General features: G+C 40.3%; 1 protein-coding gene across 1 annotated transcript in view; it reads left to right on the top strand.

Annotated features, from left to right (window-relative positions):
- Positions 1 to 14,102, top strand: part of LOC111861859 (lachesin-like) — a 631,469-nt gene that overhangs the window by 251,536 nt on the left and 365,831 nt on the right. Inside the window, exon 2 of the mRNA XM_023846784.2 lies at positions 9,395 to 9,502. Within this exon, the coding sequence (XP_023702552.1) occupies positions 9,415 to 9,502 (88 nt within the window). The 5' untranslated portion in view covers positions 9,395 to 9,414. The remainder of the gene's footprint in view (positions 1 to 9,394; positions 9,503 to 14,102) is intronic.

The raw sequence follows: 14,102 nt of genomic DNA, 5'->3' as shown, positions 1-14,102 counted from the left end.
ACCTGTTTCCTTTAGGATCTGCATTAATTTGGTCCAGTTTACACGGTCAGATGCCTTCTGCTAGTCTATGAAGCAAACACACAGTTCTTCATCTATCTCCAAAGTTCGTTCTGCTATAATTCTCATCATCCCAATTGCAACCCTGGTTCCTTTTCCATTCTAAATCCAAACTGATCTTCTCCAAGAACATCCTCTATTTTCCTGTCAACTCTTCTTTTAAGTATCTTCGCTATTATCTTTGCTGTATGTGCAATAAGGCTTATTGTGCGATGGTCGCTGCATTTTGTAGCTTTTGTCTTTTTCTTTAAGATAATCATTGTAACTTCTGTAAAGTCCTTGGGCCACTCTCCAATTTCGTATATGGTGTTCAAAAAAATTACTCAGCAAGGATGTAGGCCTGTAATTGCTAACAGAGGTGCAAAAGTAATTCTGTTAGCAATTATCGGCCTGCGGTTCAAGAAGCCAAAGAGAAGAAATTACACATGGAAGGCACCTGGGGATTGGAGGAGGCATCAGCTGGACTACATCCTTGTGAAACATCGATTCAGAAACAGTCTGAAGGATGTGAAGACGCTTCCTGGGGCAGATATTGACTCTGACCACAGTTTACTGGTTGCCAAATTCCGAACCAGGTTGAAGAAAATTACAGGATTTCGAAAGCGCAGACCCAGATGGGATTTGGTGAAGTTATATGCTCAAAGACAAAGCGTGCAAGAGACCCTAGAAGAGAAACCCGGTGCAATTGAAGGTGAAAGCGGAAATGCTGAAGCGCAGTGGAACAATATAAAAGAATGCATGTTAGATACTATCAGTGATTTGGTTGGTAAAGTTGAGAAGATAACAAGAAAACCATGGGTTACAAAGGATATGATGAGTAAAATGGAGGAGAGAAGGAAATGGAAGAATGTCAACAATGAAGAAGGCAGGAGGAAATACAGGAGACTGAGGAATGAATTGAAAAGAGCCACGGACAGGGCCAAAAAGGAATATCTTGAGAAGATATGTAATGAGATTATGGAATTTCAAAGAACAGGCCGTTATGATTTGATGTACATGAAGACAAAAGAACTAGGATGGAAAGAGAATCATGGGATTCAAAATGTTGGCATCGAAGACTCCCAGGGGAATAGAATAGTAGATCAGAGGCAAGTGCTGAAAATTTGGGAAAATTATATTACAGAACTATATGATCGACCTAATCGGCCAGAAACCTTAGAAGTTGAACCGGAAGAAGAAGTAGATACAGACGAGAAAGGACCATATATTTTACAAAGTGAGGTGGAAAAAGCTATCAAGGAAATGAGGAAGGGAAAGGCTACAGGAGATGATGATGTACCTGGAGATGTGCTCAAGTTACTGGGAGAAGGTGGTTTGAAAACACTGACAAAACTAATGAACACCATATATGAAAGTGGAGAGTGGCCCAAGGACTTTACAGAAGTTACAATGATTATCTTAAAGAAAAAGACATAAGCTACAAAATGCAGCGACCGTCGCACAATAAGCTTTATTGCACATACAGCAAAGATAATAGCGAAGATAGTTAAAAGAAGAGTTGACAGGAAAATAGAGGATGTTCTTGGAGAAGATCAATTTGGATTTAGAAGAGGAAAAGGAACCAGGGATGCAATTGGGATGATGAGAATTATAGCAGAACGAACTTTGGAGATAGATGAAGAACTGTGTGTTTGCTTCATAGACTAGCAGAAGGCATTTGACCGTGTAAACTGGACCAAATTAATGCAGATCCTAAAAGAAACAGGTATCGATTGGCGTGGAAGAAGATTGATTAGCAAATTGTACATGGATCAGAAAGTTAGAGTACGACTGGACAGATGGGAGACAAGAAGTGTGCAGATTGGAAGAAGAGTTCGACAAGGATGCTGTTTATCACCAATTCTGTTCATCTTGTACAGCGAATGCCTTACCAAGGAAGCTCTGGATGGGCTCGGAGACTTCAAATTAGGAGGGCAAATTATTCAAATTGTGAAATATGCAGATGACCTTGTGTTAATGGCTAAGGAAGAAACTGTGCTACAGGGCATGATTGATAGACTCATTGACATTGGAAGGTGCTATGGCACGGAAATGAATGTGGAAGAAACAAAAGTAATGAAAATTTCGAGACAACCAACCCCAGTCACAATAAAGATAGACCAAAATCAACTGGAGAATGTGAAATGTTTAAATATTTGGGTAGCTTGTTAACAGATGATGGAAGGTGTACTTGTGAAATTAAATCCAGGATTGCCATGGCAAAAGCTGCATTTAGCAAAGAAGTAGAATCTTTTTACCAGCAAATTGGAATTAAATTTGAGGAAGAAACTAGTGAAATGCTACATTTGGAGCATAGCTCTGTATGGGGGTGAAACATGGACACTTAGGGCAGTAGATCAGAAACATCTGGAAAGTTTTGAAATGTGGTGTTGAAGAAAGACGGAGAAGATCAGTTGGACCGATTATGTGAGAAACGAAGAAATGTTAATTAGAGTCAGTGAGCAGAGGAGTATCCTACATCAAATAAGAAAACGGAAGGCTAATTGGATTGGTCATGTTTTACGCAGAAGCTGCCTTCTAAAAGAAGTTATCGAAGGAAAGATAGATGGGCTGATAGAAGTGACAAGAAGACGCGGAAGAAGACGTAAGAAGATGCTGGATGACCTTGGGGACAGAAGGGGGTACTGTTATTTCAAGGAGAAAGCTCTAGATCGCATTAAGTGGAGGAATTGTTTTGCAAGAGACTGTGACCTGTCGTCTTGACAGATTACTGATGATGATCCTTGCTGAGTATTTTTTCTAAAATATTCGAATTTATTGTTCATGAACATGTTTCCTATTATCTAAAATCAGAAATTAATCCATATCAGCACGGCTTCTCGGAAAGTAAATCCACAAGCACCAATTTGGTAACCTACGTTGAATTTATCTCCCCTATATTTGGCTCTCGCCGCTCACGGTAGCCGAGCGGTCTAAGGCATGCCCTGTCTTCGCTCGCTCGGAAGGCGGGATCGTGGGTTCGAATCATACTCTGGGCATGATGTTTGTGTGCGTTTTTCTGTGTTTGTGTACAGGTAGAGGCTTTGCGACGAGCTGATCACCCGCCCAGTGAGTCCTACCGTATGTCTAAGATCCAGAAAAACCGAAGTGAACGGAGAAGTTCATGGAGGTAGGCCTAGGCCCACTGGAGTTGTAGTGCCAAGGAAAAACAAGTTGGCTCAGAGACAAGCTGATGCCATTTATTTTGATCTCAGCAATGCATTCGACCTTGTCCCACGTTCTCTTCTTCATATGCTTAGTGCTATTGGGTTTTCTCGTGGCTATGTAAGCTGGTTTCGCAGTTACCTATCCAATTGGATATCTCAGGTCCCTGTTTCTGGTGTTCTTTCCTCACCTTTTGAAGTTCTCTCCGGTGTACCTGAGGTATCTCTCTTGGGACTCTTTCTCTTAAATGTGTTTATTAATGACATGTGCGATGCAGTTGCCCACTCTAAGTGTCTGCTTTTTGCTGATGACGTCAAAATTTACCGAGCCATTAGTTCTCCTCAGGACTGCTGTCTACTTCAGTCTGACATTAACTCTATACAAGGTTGGTGCATTGCTAACTGTATGAAACTCGACATCAGTAAAACTAAAGTTATATCCTTCTCCAGGAAAACCAACATACTTATCTACGATTATAAATTTTGTCAAGCGTCAATAGCCCGGACCGATTCTATAAAAGACCTTGGAGTATTTATTGATGCTAAGCTATATTTCCACGACCAGGTAAATTACATTTTCTCTCGCTGTGTTCAACTGTTGGGTCTAGTTCGTAACATTAATTTAAATTTCTCATCTCTAGACTTTATGCTCAGATTGTACACTGCATTAGTTAGATATAAGCTTGAATATGCGCCCATAGTCTGGAATTCGACTACGTCAACTGATGCCAACAGCTGGAACACATCAAGCAGAAGTTTGCGGCCCTTTGTTTTAATCGTTTCTTTCCTCAAGTTCATTACAATTCTTCTCCTGCTCTTGAGGAGTTAAAATTGCATACTTTACGTACAAGGAGACATCGCCTTGATGCTCTCTTTCTTATTCAAGATTTTTTTGGCTCGAAATTCTGCCCTTCTCTTCTGGAAATTGTTGGTCTCCGAGTTCCTGCTCGGTATATTAGAGATTTTGCGTTGCTCAATGTTTGCTCTTCATGTAAAAAATTTCCCTCTGCTAGATGCGCAGCAGCTGCCAATGTTGTATGCAGGGATGTTGACGTATTCGGAGCCAGGAAAGTTCTCCCCAAACGATTTTTAAATATAGAGTAATTGTTAGTATTGTGACATGTTGACCCCTACCTCCCCAGCTGCACGTAGCGGTAACGTAGCGCTCGCGTAATAGGCGAGTAATCACCCCGCAACTCTCCCCGCGGTGACGTCACGAGCGGAGCCGAAGTGAGCCGAGCGGAACCGACGTTAGCCGAGTCCCCGCAACCTTGAAGCTATGCAAAGCGCGTCAACAGCGGTGACGTCACCAAGGGGTAACAGCGTCCTAGGCTATACGCCACGTCACACTAGCAACAGCGAACGGAATAAAAGCCGGCTGAGCAGCAAGCGACAGCCAGTGTGTTATCAACAGTGCTCAAGGTAGCAGCCTGCGAGTGCGCGATAACTAAGAAGTCAGCGGGCGGAAGACTTATTGTGTGCTTTCGAGACTTAGTGAGTGCTGTAGTACAGTTGTACTTGGAGTGTGTAATACAGGGAGATTTGTATAGCTCCCGCGTTATTAGTACGTGAAGATTTTGTTGTAGGGTTTGTAAACTGTGGAAACCCGTAACATTGTGATAATTAATTGTAGCCGATATTTGTAGATTGTTAAATAAACCAATTAACGATCTCTACGGCGTATTCTGTAACGAAACACGTTACAGTATCATTATTATTTGCATGTACAATAAAACAATAAACTGAATTATTATTATTATCCCCTGAAAATCTCTACTTTTCATTTCTTAATTAAATATGTTTCATTTCTCAGTTCTTAATAACACTTAGATTTATGTTAATTATATTATTATTGCTATTATAATCATTTGTTTGTTTGTTTACTTTTCTACATTATTGTGTTTTCCCCAGTGCTTGCCTGTAATTTGTCATTGACTTTATAATGTTTTTGTCTATAATGTAATTATTTTTATCTACAATGTGTTCTGTTTGTAATTGGCCTTGAGGCTGTTGACTCGGCACATAAATAATAAAGAACTGAATTGAATTATTATATTATATTTATGTATTGTATATTTTATATAATATACTAGCTTTGCCCTGCCACGCCTTGCTGTGGCTCAATCTGCCCGTTCTTCCCCAGTTTTATTTGAAATTACTCGACGCATTGCTTCCGCTCCGCGGAATTATTTTTATATCCAGAGGGTAGTAATATTGATTGATGCTACTGTTGTCCTACTACTACATTACTACCACTATTACTATAACTACTATTATTAACTCCGTTCTACAAATACTCTTAGTCTAATCGATCAGTTCATTCATTCATCAGTAATGGTTTACAGTTGTGTTTGGGAGCTGCTCGATTAAAAAATGAGCCAGGACACCGGCTATACTGGCCGAGGTTTCTCGTGATTTCCTTACTGCCAGGAAATTCTGGGATAGTACTTCGGTTAGCTCTCTACACCTTCACGAAGCATTCACCGATAATGCTACCTTTCGACGCTCTGCATTCAGATAAACTGACATTACCGTCAAACGTACCGCAAAAGAAGAAACAAACAACCGCTTCAAATTTCTCTTTCCCAGTTATACTGATGAAATAGTTCCTTTTAAATTATTAGTAATGTTCCTTTCCGCAGTGTTTACAAACGTTTTGAAAAGAAGCTCACTGTGCGTATCTCATTTTCATATCATAGCAATTTAGTATTTCCTTCCTAGTGTTGAGTGGTTAATGACGTCATTGTTCTCTTTTTCCCTGGAATGCTACTGGCCCATGGCTAACATGTCGGCATCATGTCATGTGTACAAAACATATTGTCCCTTAGGGCAATTTGGGGTTGATGAGGGGCAGAACAGAGACATCTGTAGATTCCGCGTTTCACAGGGTTTCCATATGTTTTGCTTCCATCCGCACTGCATGACAGTAACTGGAAATTAGGAAATAAAACTTACCAGCTGGTCTTTTGTTTTAGTCCCCTCCTTGATCGCTTGTATTTAAACAAACCTTCAGTAATACAGATCCATAGCAACGTGTAATTTCTGTTGCAGAAGAGTTTCAGAATTATTATCTGCATACGCAATGTATTGATCGAATATCCGGCTTCAGTTTCATTATAATTTATATCTGTGTAGTACGCAATACTACTTTTCGTACTCTGTTAATATGCTGTTCATTTCATATTAGTTGCTTCGTTCCTATCTCTCTAGATATGTGGGTATGTTACACTTTTAAAACATAATGAATATATAGTATCAGAGACACGATTGTAATTTTCAACTATATTCTTAAATTTTAATATCGGCACCAAGGATTATGCCATTTTTGCCCTAATTTAAAAATAAAAATTGCAACTGACATGATTTTCCACTTTGTATGCGTGAGCGCTTTATTCTTCTCTTCAAATAAGGTCTCTCACGTCACACATTGTAACAGTTGGGTACTTTATTTTTGTGAAACTGTTCAACTGTGTCAAATTCAAACTTCTATAGAAATTCAGTGTTGTTGTTGAAGGCACATTGCTTCTGCAGATGGATCGACTAGTTCTGCTGGGGCATTCTACTTCATAATTTTAACCCTTTCATGATTACTTGGAGTATAGCAAAGTTAGAAGCAGTATCGGGCCGCGCTATAGCTCAAGCGGTTAGTCGTTGGCTTCCCAACGTGAAGGCCCGGGTTCGATCTCGGGTCTGGTCAAGTGGAATTTGTGGTGGATCTTCATTCCACCAATTGCTCCCCAATCACCCTCATCTATCATCTGGGGCTGGTTCAACAGGCCAGAAGTGGCCAAGGGACTTAGTCCCACCATTACAAATAAAAAGCAAAATAGAAACAGTATCATGAGGGGAATTTGGGCCAACAGTCAGAGTGCGTTTAGAGGTCAGCTTAGCAGAAGTATGTCGTGATACTCACGGGGTACTAACGCATTCCTTAACCAGTTTAGAGTTCTGATTACTTTTCGAGAAGATGGTGTTTTGCTTTATGGCTTTGAAGCCGTAATTAAGTATATGGGCTCGTGGACTGACAACTGGAATTGTAACAGTACAGATCTCTAAAAAAAATCCGTAATTACTGTAGCGAAAATTAACCTGTATCACTGTTTGGTTGCTTTTATTTTTCCAGATGATAGATTGTATTGTAAACCCAATGGGAAACCGTATGAAAAGTAAAGGCAGTGCATGTAAGGAGTATTGTTAACATGGGATGTTAAAATAAAATATCCGAACAAAGAAAAATGGAAGAAACATTACTGATGAACCGAATAAACTGCCACATATTATCTCTAATACAAACTCTGTTTAGTGGACATAACATTTTCTACTTAGGAGCACATTGCTCCTGCAGTACCTCATTGCTGGACATAGTGCAGGTGATAGAAATACGTAAAGTGTTGCCAACTGATTCAGTAATAAGTTGTACTCAGATGTGCATCAACTCTCAGGTGATTACTTTGATTACTTTTTGTAGCAGGTTTTATTCACGTTTAATTACTTTGCACTGATATTGCTGTGAATTCTTTCAGAAAACCTTTTCTTTGTCTTATGCCTTTATCATACTTTCTAACTTCCATTACTTTCCCTAAACTTTCCGGACAGGTGAAAATTTGTTGACTCAAAATCACGTGATTAATGTGTCCACGAAGTTTGGCTGACTTCTCCTGATTCGCCCTGTGTACACGTTGGGAAGTTCTTAACAAGATCTTACATTAATTTGTACAGACTCTGTGTATTCCTGTGTTCTGCAGTGCTGCTAAAAGGTGGACTCGTTTAGGCCTACTAAATTTCCGCTTAATATTGGTACGTTTTTGCTGCTGCTGCTGCTTTCTGAAACCGTTAACCTGTTTTCAGAATAATAGATACATATATACCTACTCAAGTGAAGCCTTTGATAAGGTATGGTATCCAGGACTACTGTAGAAAATAAAAAAAATATCTGCCAATCACTTATTTCCACTAAATTCCTAAATAAATGGCAGAGAGTTCAGAACGAGAATCAATGATAGTATTCATTCATCAGTAATCTGTCAAGACGACAGGTCCACAGTCTCTTCCAAAACAGTTCCTCCACTTAATGCGATCTAGAGCTTTCTCCTTGAAATGGGAATATCCTCTTCTGTCCCCAAAACTTCAGTCTAAGAAGAGAACAATGTCCTGCAGTTTTCTTTAATAACATACAAATACCTGAATCACCCAGCACAAAATACTTAAGTATTCATGTAGACAACCATCTAACCTGGAAGGAGCACATTAGTAAAAATCGCAAACAGAGTGATATAAAAATCAAGGATATGCATTAGTTAATTGGAAGAAATTCCAAACTCTCATTAGACAATAAAATCTTACTTTATAAAACAATAATAAAACCACTTTGGCTATATAGAGTGGAAATATGGGGATGTGCTAGCAAAACCAATATTTCCATAATCCAAAGTTGTCAGTCAAAGATACTACGTATAATTACTAACGCCCCACGGTATGTTTCCAATATAACACTCCATGAAGACCTGGAAGTGCCGCTAGTAAAGGAAGTCATAAAAGGGAAAAGCACAAGATACCTCAACAAAACAGAAGGACATGAGAACGTACTAATGCAACCGTCACTGGAACCACACAATGAGCGAAGACTGAAAAGGAATTGGCCAGCCGACCTGAGAGAGGGTTAACGAGGACTTATCGCAGGATAAGCCCTCTCCACGTCACGAAGAATACTACAGCTAATTAGCTTATAGAATCAAATGTAATTCTGATTGCTAATTTTATGTAAATAAAAGAAAATATATATAGAACTACTGTGAGTATCTCTGTGCACACGCTAGGATATAGGGGGTATTGTTTGATCGAGTAAGTGGGTGAATCATGGGACGGTGTGGATGGATCATCATATATATATGAGCATAAAGTATGTAAAATACTTGATGTTTATTTAAATTTATCTTTGTATCAATTTTACCCTTCGCACGCTTTGACAAATATACTATTTTAGCTCTGAACAAATTTCGGATAAGTGATATTTAACTGATATCGAATGTAGAAAATTTACCGCTTATTAATAATGTACGAAGAACACGTAAAACGCAGCCGGAAGCTGTTACTGCGCATGAGTGGAGAATCATTAGTAGTGTCCTCTCCTTAGCTGGCTGTCCGTTCTGACGCTGCTAATACTGAGGTGTCGGTATGGTGTTTTTCTCTTCCAGGGGTGTCGATTGATGTGACGATGGCGCCACGATTCCTGTCTCGCGGTCAGACGTTTCGGGCAGTAATTGGTGACACCCTGGTGCTTCCATGCGAAGTGGACGACTTAGGTGAGTGGTGATTATTTTTTAACCGCCTGCATTTCACATTTCTGAGTGTCTGCAAGAATATTGAACAGCCATCATTTTTTGAACAGGACGCATCTGCTTGAAGTGAACTGTTTGCCGAACATTCTTGGATGGCAGCACTGCCGCGCAATGTATTTGTAACCTGTCAGAGTCCCATTAGTTGCAGGTTTGACAATTGCTTAGGTTGGCTGCCCGTATCATCGGCTTAGGCAACCATATGAACCTAATTTCTTTATGGATGAAGACTAAAATTGTTAAGTGATCAGTTTAGGTCTCCCATTTCAGACATATATAGAAGAAATTTAGGCTAACTAATTAATATGTTTGGCCGGTCACGGTAGCCGAGCGGTCTAAGGCATGCACTGTCTTCCCTCGCTCGGAAGCCGGGATCGTGGGTTCGAATCCCACTCAGGGCATGGATGTTTAGTTTGTGTGTGTGCGTTTTTCTGTGTTTGTGTACAGGTAGAGGCCTTGCGACGAGCTGATCACCCGCCCAAGGAGTCCTACCGAATGTGTAAGATCTAGAAAACCGAAGTGAACGGAGAAGTTCATCGAGGTAGGCCTAGGCCCACTGGGGCTGTAGTGCCAAGGGAAAAGAAAAAAATTAATAAGTTTAAATTTCTGTCACTCTACAAAACAGAATCCTTGTAGATTCTAAAGGGTTCTGACGATGGTGGATGACACACAGAATTACTGGATTTTCCATCGTCCGGAATTCTAGGTAATAGACGACACAACATTTCGGAAACTGGATTTGTTTCCGTCTTCAGGTGAGAGAGGAAGACATCTACTCAGTTGAGCCCATTAGAAAGAGCTAATCTCAATCACTGATCCTCTCTCATCTGAAGACGGAAACAGTTCCAGTTTCTGAAACGTCGTGTTCTCTGTTGCCTAGAATTCCAGACGATGGAAAAAGTCCCAAACCCAGTAATTCTGTGCGAACAGAATCCTTCTTTAGAAGTTAATATTTGTTTAGTTTTTTATGTATTTCCCTCCTTTTATGGAATCCAAAGTTTCATTTTGCATCCTCAAGACTGCCCCACTAGTCCCTGTCTAGGGGCCTCAGAACCCGGAGCTAACAAGCAGCGCTCAACCCTCAGACTCGAGGACCGGCTCCTCACGAATGCTTGTTCAGCGTATTGCCGACTACCGTGCTTTGTTGGCAGACCTCCCTGTCAGGCGGCTGAACACATGCCATGTTGTGAGAAAATGTATTCTCGTAGCATCGGTTTAAATTTTATGGAACAAAATGTGTTCTTTCTCGTAACATTATTGTAACATGGGTTCCCATTTGTAGGTAACGGCTCGGTAAACAAGTCCCCGCGAAAACAGATCCTTCGTAAAGAAGTCATTGCTGGGTAACGCGTACAAGAATACGCTACAAGAATGAGAGGTGTTTTCTGTGTGGCCCGTGCGGAATCTGTATAAAGACATTCTGTAGTTAAGATTAGTTCGAAGGGCAGTTGAGAGAATTGGATCGACTAGAGCGAATATATCTACTACGGCGAGGGAAAACTGGAACTAGGAGTTTCGAACATCAAGAGAATTGAAGAATTAGAAGTCGACTTGTGAAGACTTAGTATGTTATTAGAAGATTTAATCACAGTGAGAATGTTTTAATTCCGTTACCAGGAGACGACTAGTGAAAATAGGCTGAGGGCACTAGTGTTTGTAACAGTAAATTATAATGTGTAGAAATAGCGATGGCGTTATTAGTCACGAATACACGTGACATTATTATAATCATACTCCTAATTAAATTACCATATATATGTTCCAGGCCTACCCAGAATGTAGACTGGTATAGTTTTAATATTCTCTTGAAATGTATGATAGGACTCTGACAGGGTTCAAGGAGTTCTCGTGTCGGATCTGGCCCGCTGGCTGGCGTTTGTTCAACCCCATGTCTTAGATTAATTGGTGGAATATAGGGTCAAGTTCTTTATGCTCACATATATTGCGTAGGTTGTGATATTTACAAATTTTGAGAACTGTGAGATACGCGTACGTGGGAAGTGTCCTTTTCTCAATTAAATATTAACATAATTGCTTTGGTACCTTCTCTGCATGTCATTCGACCCCATTTAAGGTAGTAAGTTGAAAGTGAAGCGTTAGGTAAACTAATCGTAACGTGTTTGGAGTGTGTACTTCCATGGTAACGCAATTACAGTGAGCCGTTACGTAGACAACGCCGAAACGACGAACGAATCTCCCCGGAGATGAACAGCCGAAGGCTCGTTGCGTAACAGCGGACTGTGGAAATAGTAGTAACGGAACCTTGAGGAATGGTGTCTGCTATCCGGTCCGCATAACGCCTATATAAGCAGAGCCAGAGACGAGAACGAGACAGTCTTGGGATAGCTGCCGCTACAGACAGTCGGGATCCAGTCACGGCTAAGGACAGTTGATATTGCAAGTGATAATAATTGTAAGAGTGAGTGTTCAATAAAAATTCGCTAAGTCCGACACCCACGTGAAATTATTTATCGCGGAACATACCCAACGCGTGACAGTATATTATAACTTTACAATATCGTCTCCTGTGTGGATGTAAACTACAGATTGCCGTGTCCCGCGAACCAGTATTGAGAAACAAGGTTGTGTATGAGTAGGGAGGAAGCTTTCCTACGTCTACACTTGGACAGAAGTGGTTTCCTTGCTATGCTGATGCTCATGAGGGAACACAAAGCTAATTTGTAAGGAATCTAAAGGTTATATGGTCCAATAAGGAAACCTGTTGGCCCTACGTTAACTCCATTACAACTTGGCCAGGGAGACGTAACTTCGCAGTTTCCTTATAAACTTTTAAGTGACTCCACACTGAATAAAAAAGTTGTCGACACCAACATAAATTTCTATACAGGCGGCGTTCTAAGTGATATACAAGACGAAATTATGTTCGGCTGTAAACACGTGGACGCATTCTGGACGTCTTTTGATTGAATCTGCCCGTAAATTCTGATAGATTTCTTCCATTTCATTCAGGGGAGATTTGGAATGGCAAATCGACTGACTAAATAAATGCTAAAATAAATTATGGACGTACTAAGTTCAAACAAATTCACCACATAGCTGACTAACTAACTATCGAACCAGGGCCGCGCCATAGCTCAAGCGGTTAGTCGCTGGCTTCCCACCGCGGCGGCCCGAGTTCGATCCCGGGTCTGGTCAAATGGGATTTGTGGTGGACAAAGTGGCGCTGGGGCAGGTTTTCTCCGAGTACTTCGGTTTCCCCTGCCAATCTTCATTCCACCAATTGCTCCACAATCACCCTCACCTATCATCTGGGGCTGGTACAATAGGCCAGAAGTGGCCGCAGTACAAGGGACTTAGTCCCACCCCACTAGCAATAAAAAACAACTATCGAACCAACAAACAAAGAGGCTAAGTAGCCGACAGGGCAGTTAATTGATTGGGAAACATGCCCACTGGCCTCTTACGAGCTTTCACGTTTCTTACCGTGGCCGATAAGGCGACGATACCTAGCTGCAGCTACAAATAGCCTCAAGCTGAGATATTCGCTGGGTCCGACGGATCGACCGTTTGAGTATTTCAACACCAGGCTATTTTTAGCTGCAGACAGAAGTGCCGTGACACTAACGGCAGCGGTAAGGAAGAGGCATCTGCAAGAGGTCCCTATATGTTTGATGTGACTAATTGGGAAACAAACCAATTCACTTTCTGGTCAATGAGTAACAAACCCTCTGCGTGCCTGATTCGATGTCCGTGTTTCTTCAAGGTAATATTATAATATGTCATTTACTTGTTTCAGCACATTTAAGGTGTAAAGATCAATGATCCATAGCCCCACACGTTTAAAACGGAATTGCCTAACCGAATGGACCTAATCATCAACTTCATCATCACTAGGGCCCTGATTTTTATGACCTAAAACTATAAATATATGCATGCACTTATGACCCAAAATTATGTCAAATATTCCTTAAAAAGTGTAAAATATGACCTTAACTATTAAATGGGACATAAAGTTTCACAATTTTAATTACAACTTTTACTAGATTTTAAGAATAAAGATGATGAATATATGATAGTAGGTCCTACTTACCAAATTAGCCCTATTATGTCTCTGAAGGAAAGAAAACTGATGGAATTTCGATATTTCGTACTGGATTAAACCATTCATTGTTTTCTTTTTAATGCTGATATTTGCGTTCATATTATAGACAAACACTGGTGCACATGGTATGAACACTAACTTAACTCTGTTATCTAAAAACACCATTTAAAAGAACACAAGCTATTCACGTCTCAATTTTCACTGAGTTATTCACGTCTCAATTTTCACTGTTACAATTGCAATTTATAACTATATGCATTTTCAAATTTGAAAGATCGCCGATTATCACTTAGGATAGTTTTGTATTTGGAAAAACTTCGTTCCACATAACATGATGTGACAGGAGCATATTTGAAGAATGTCAAGTCGTTTGGTGACAGTTCTGTATCATCTTCGAATGTTGCTAGTTTACCGGAAAGTATATCTGCAATCTTGCATAATGTTGAATAACCAGCATTCCGATGAAGAACACTTTCTATTTTGGTTTTAATCCTGTCACTTATT

Source organism: Cryptotermes secundus, unplaced genomic scaffold (genome assembly GCF_002891405.2).
Source record: "Cryptotermes secundus unplaced genomic scaffold, Csec_1.0 scaffold1148, whole genome shotgun sequence".
Taxonomy (NCBI): Eukaryota; Metazoa; Arthropoda; class Insecta; order Blattodea; family Kalotermitidae; genus Cryptotermes; species Cryptotermes secundus.
The sequence above is the reverse complement of the archived record's forward strand: the minus strand, read 5'-3'. Positions and strand labels throughout refer to the sequence as shown.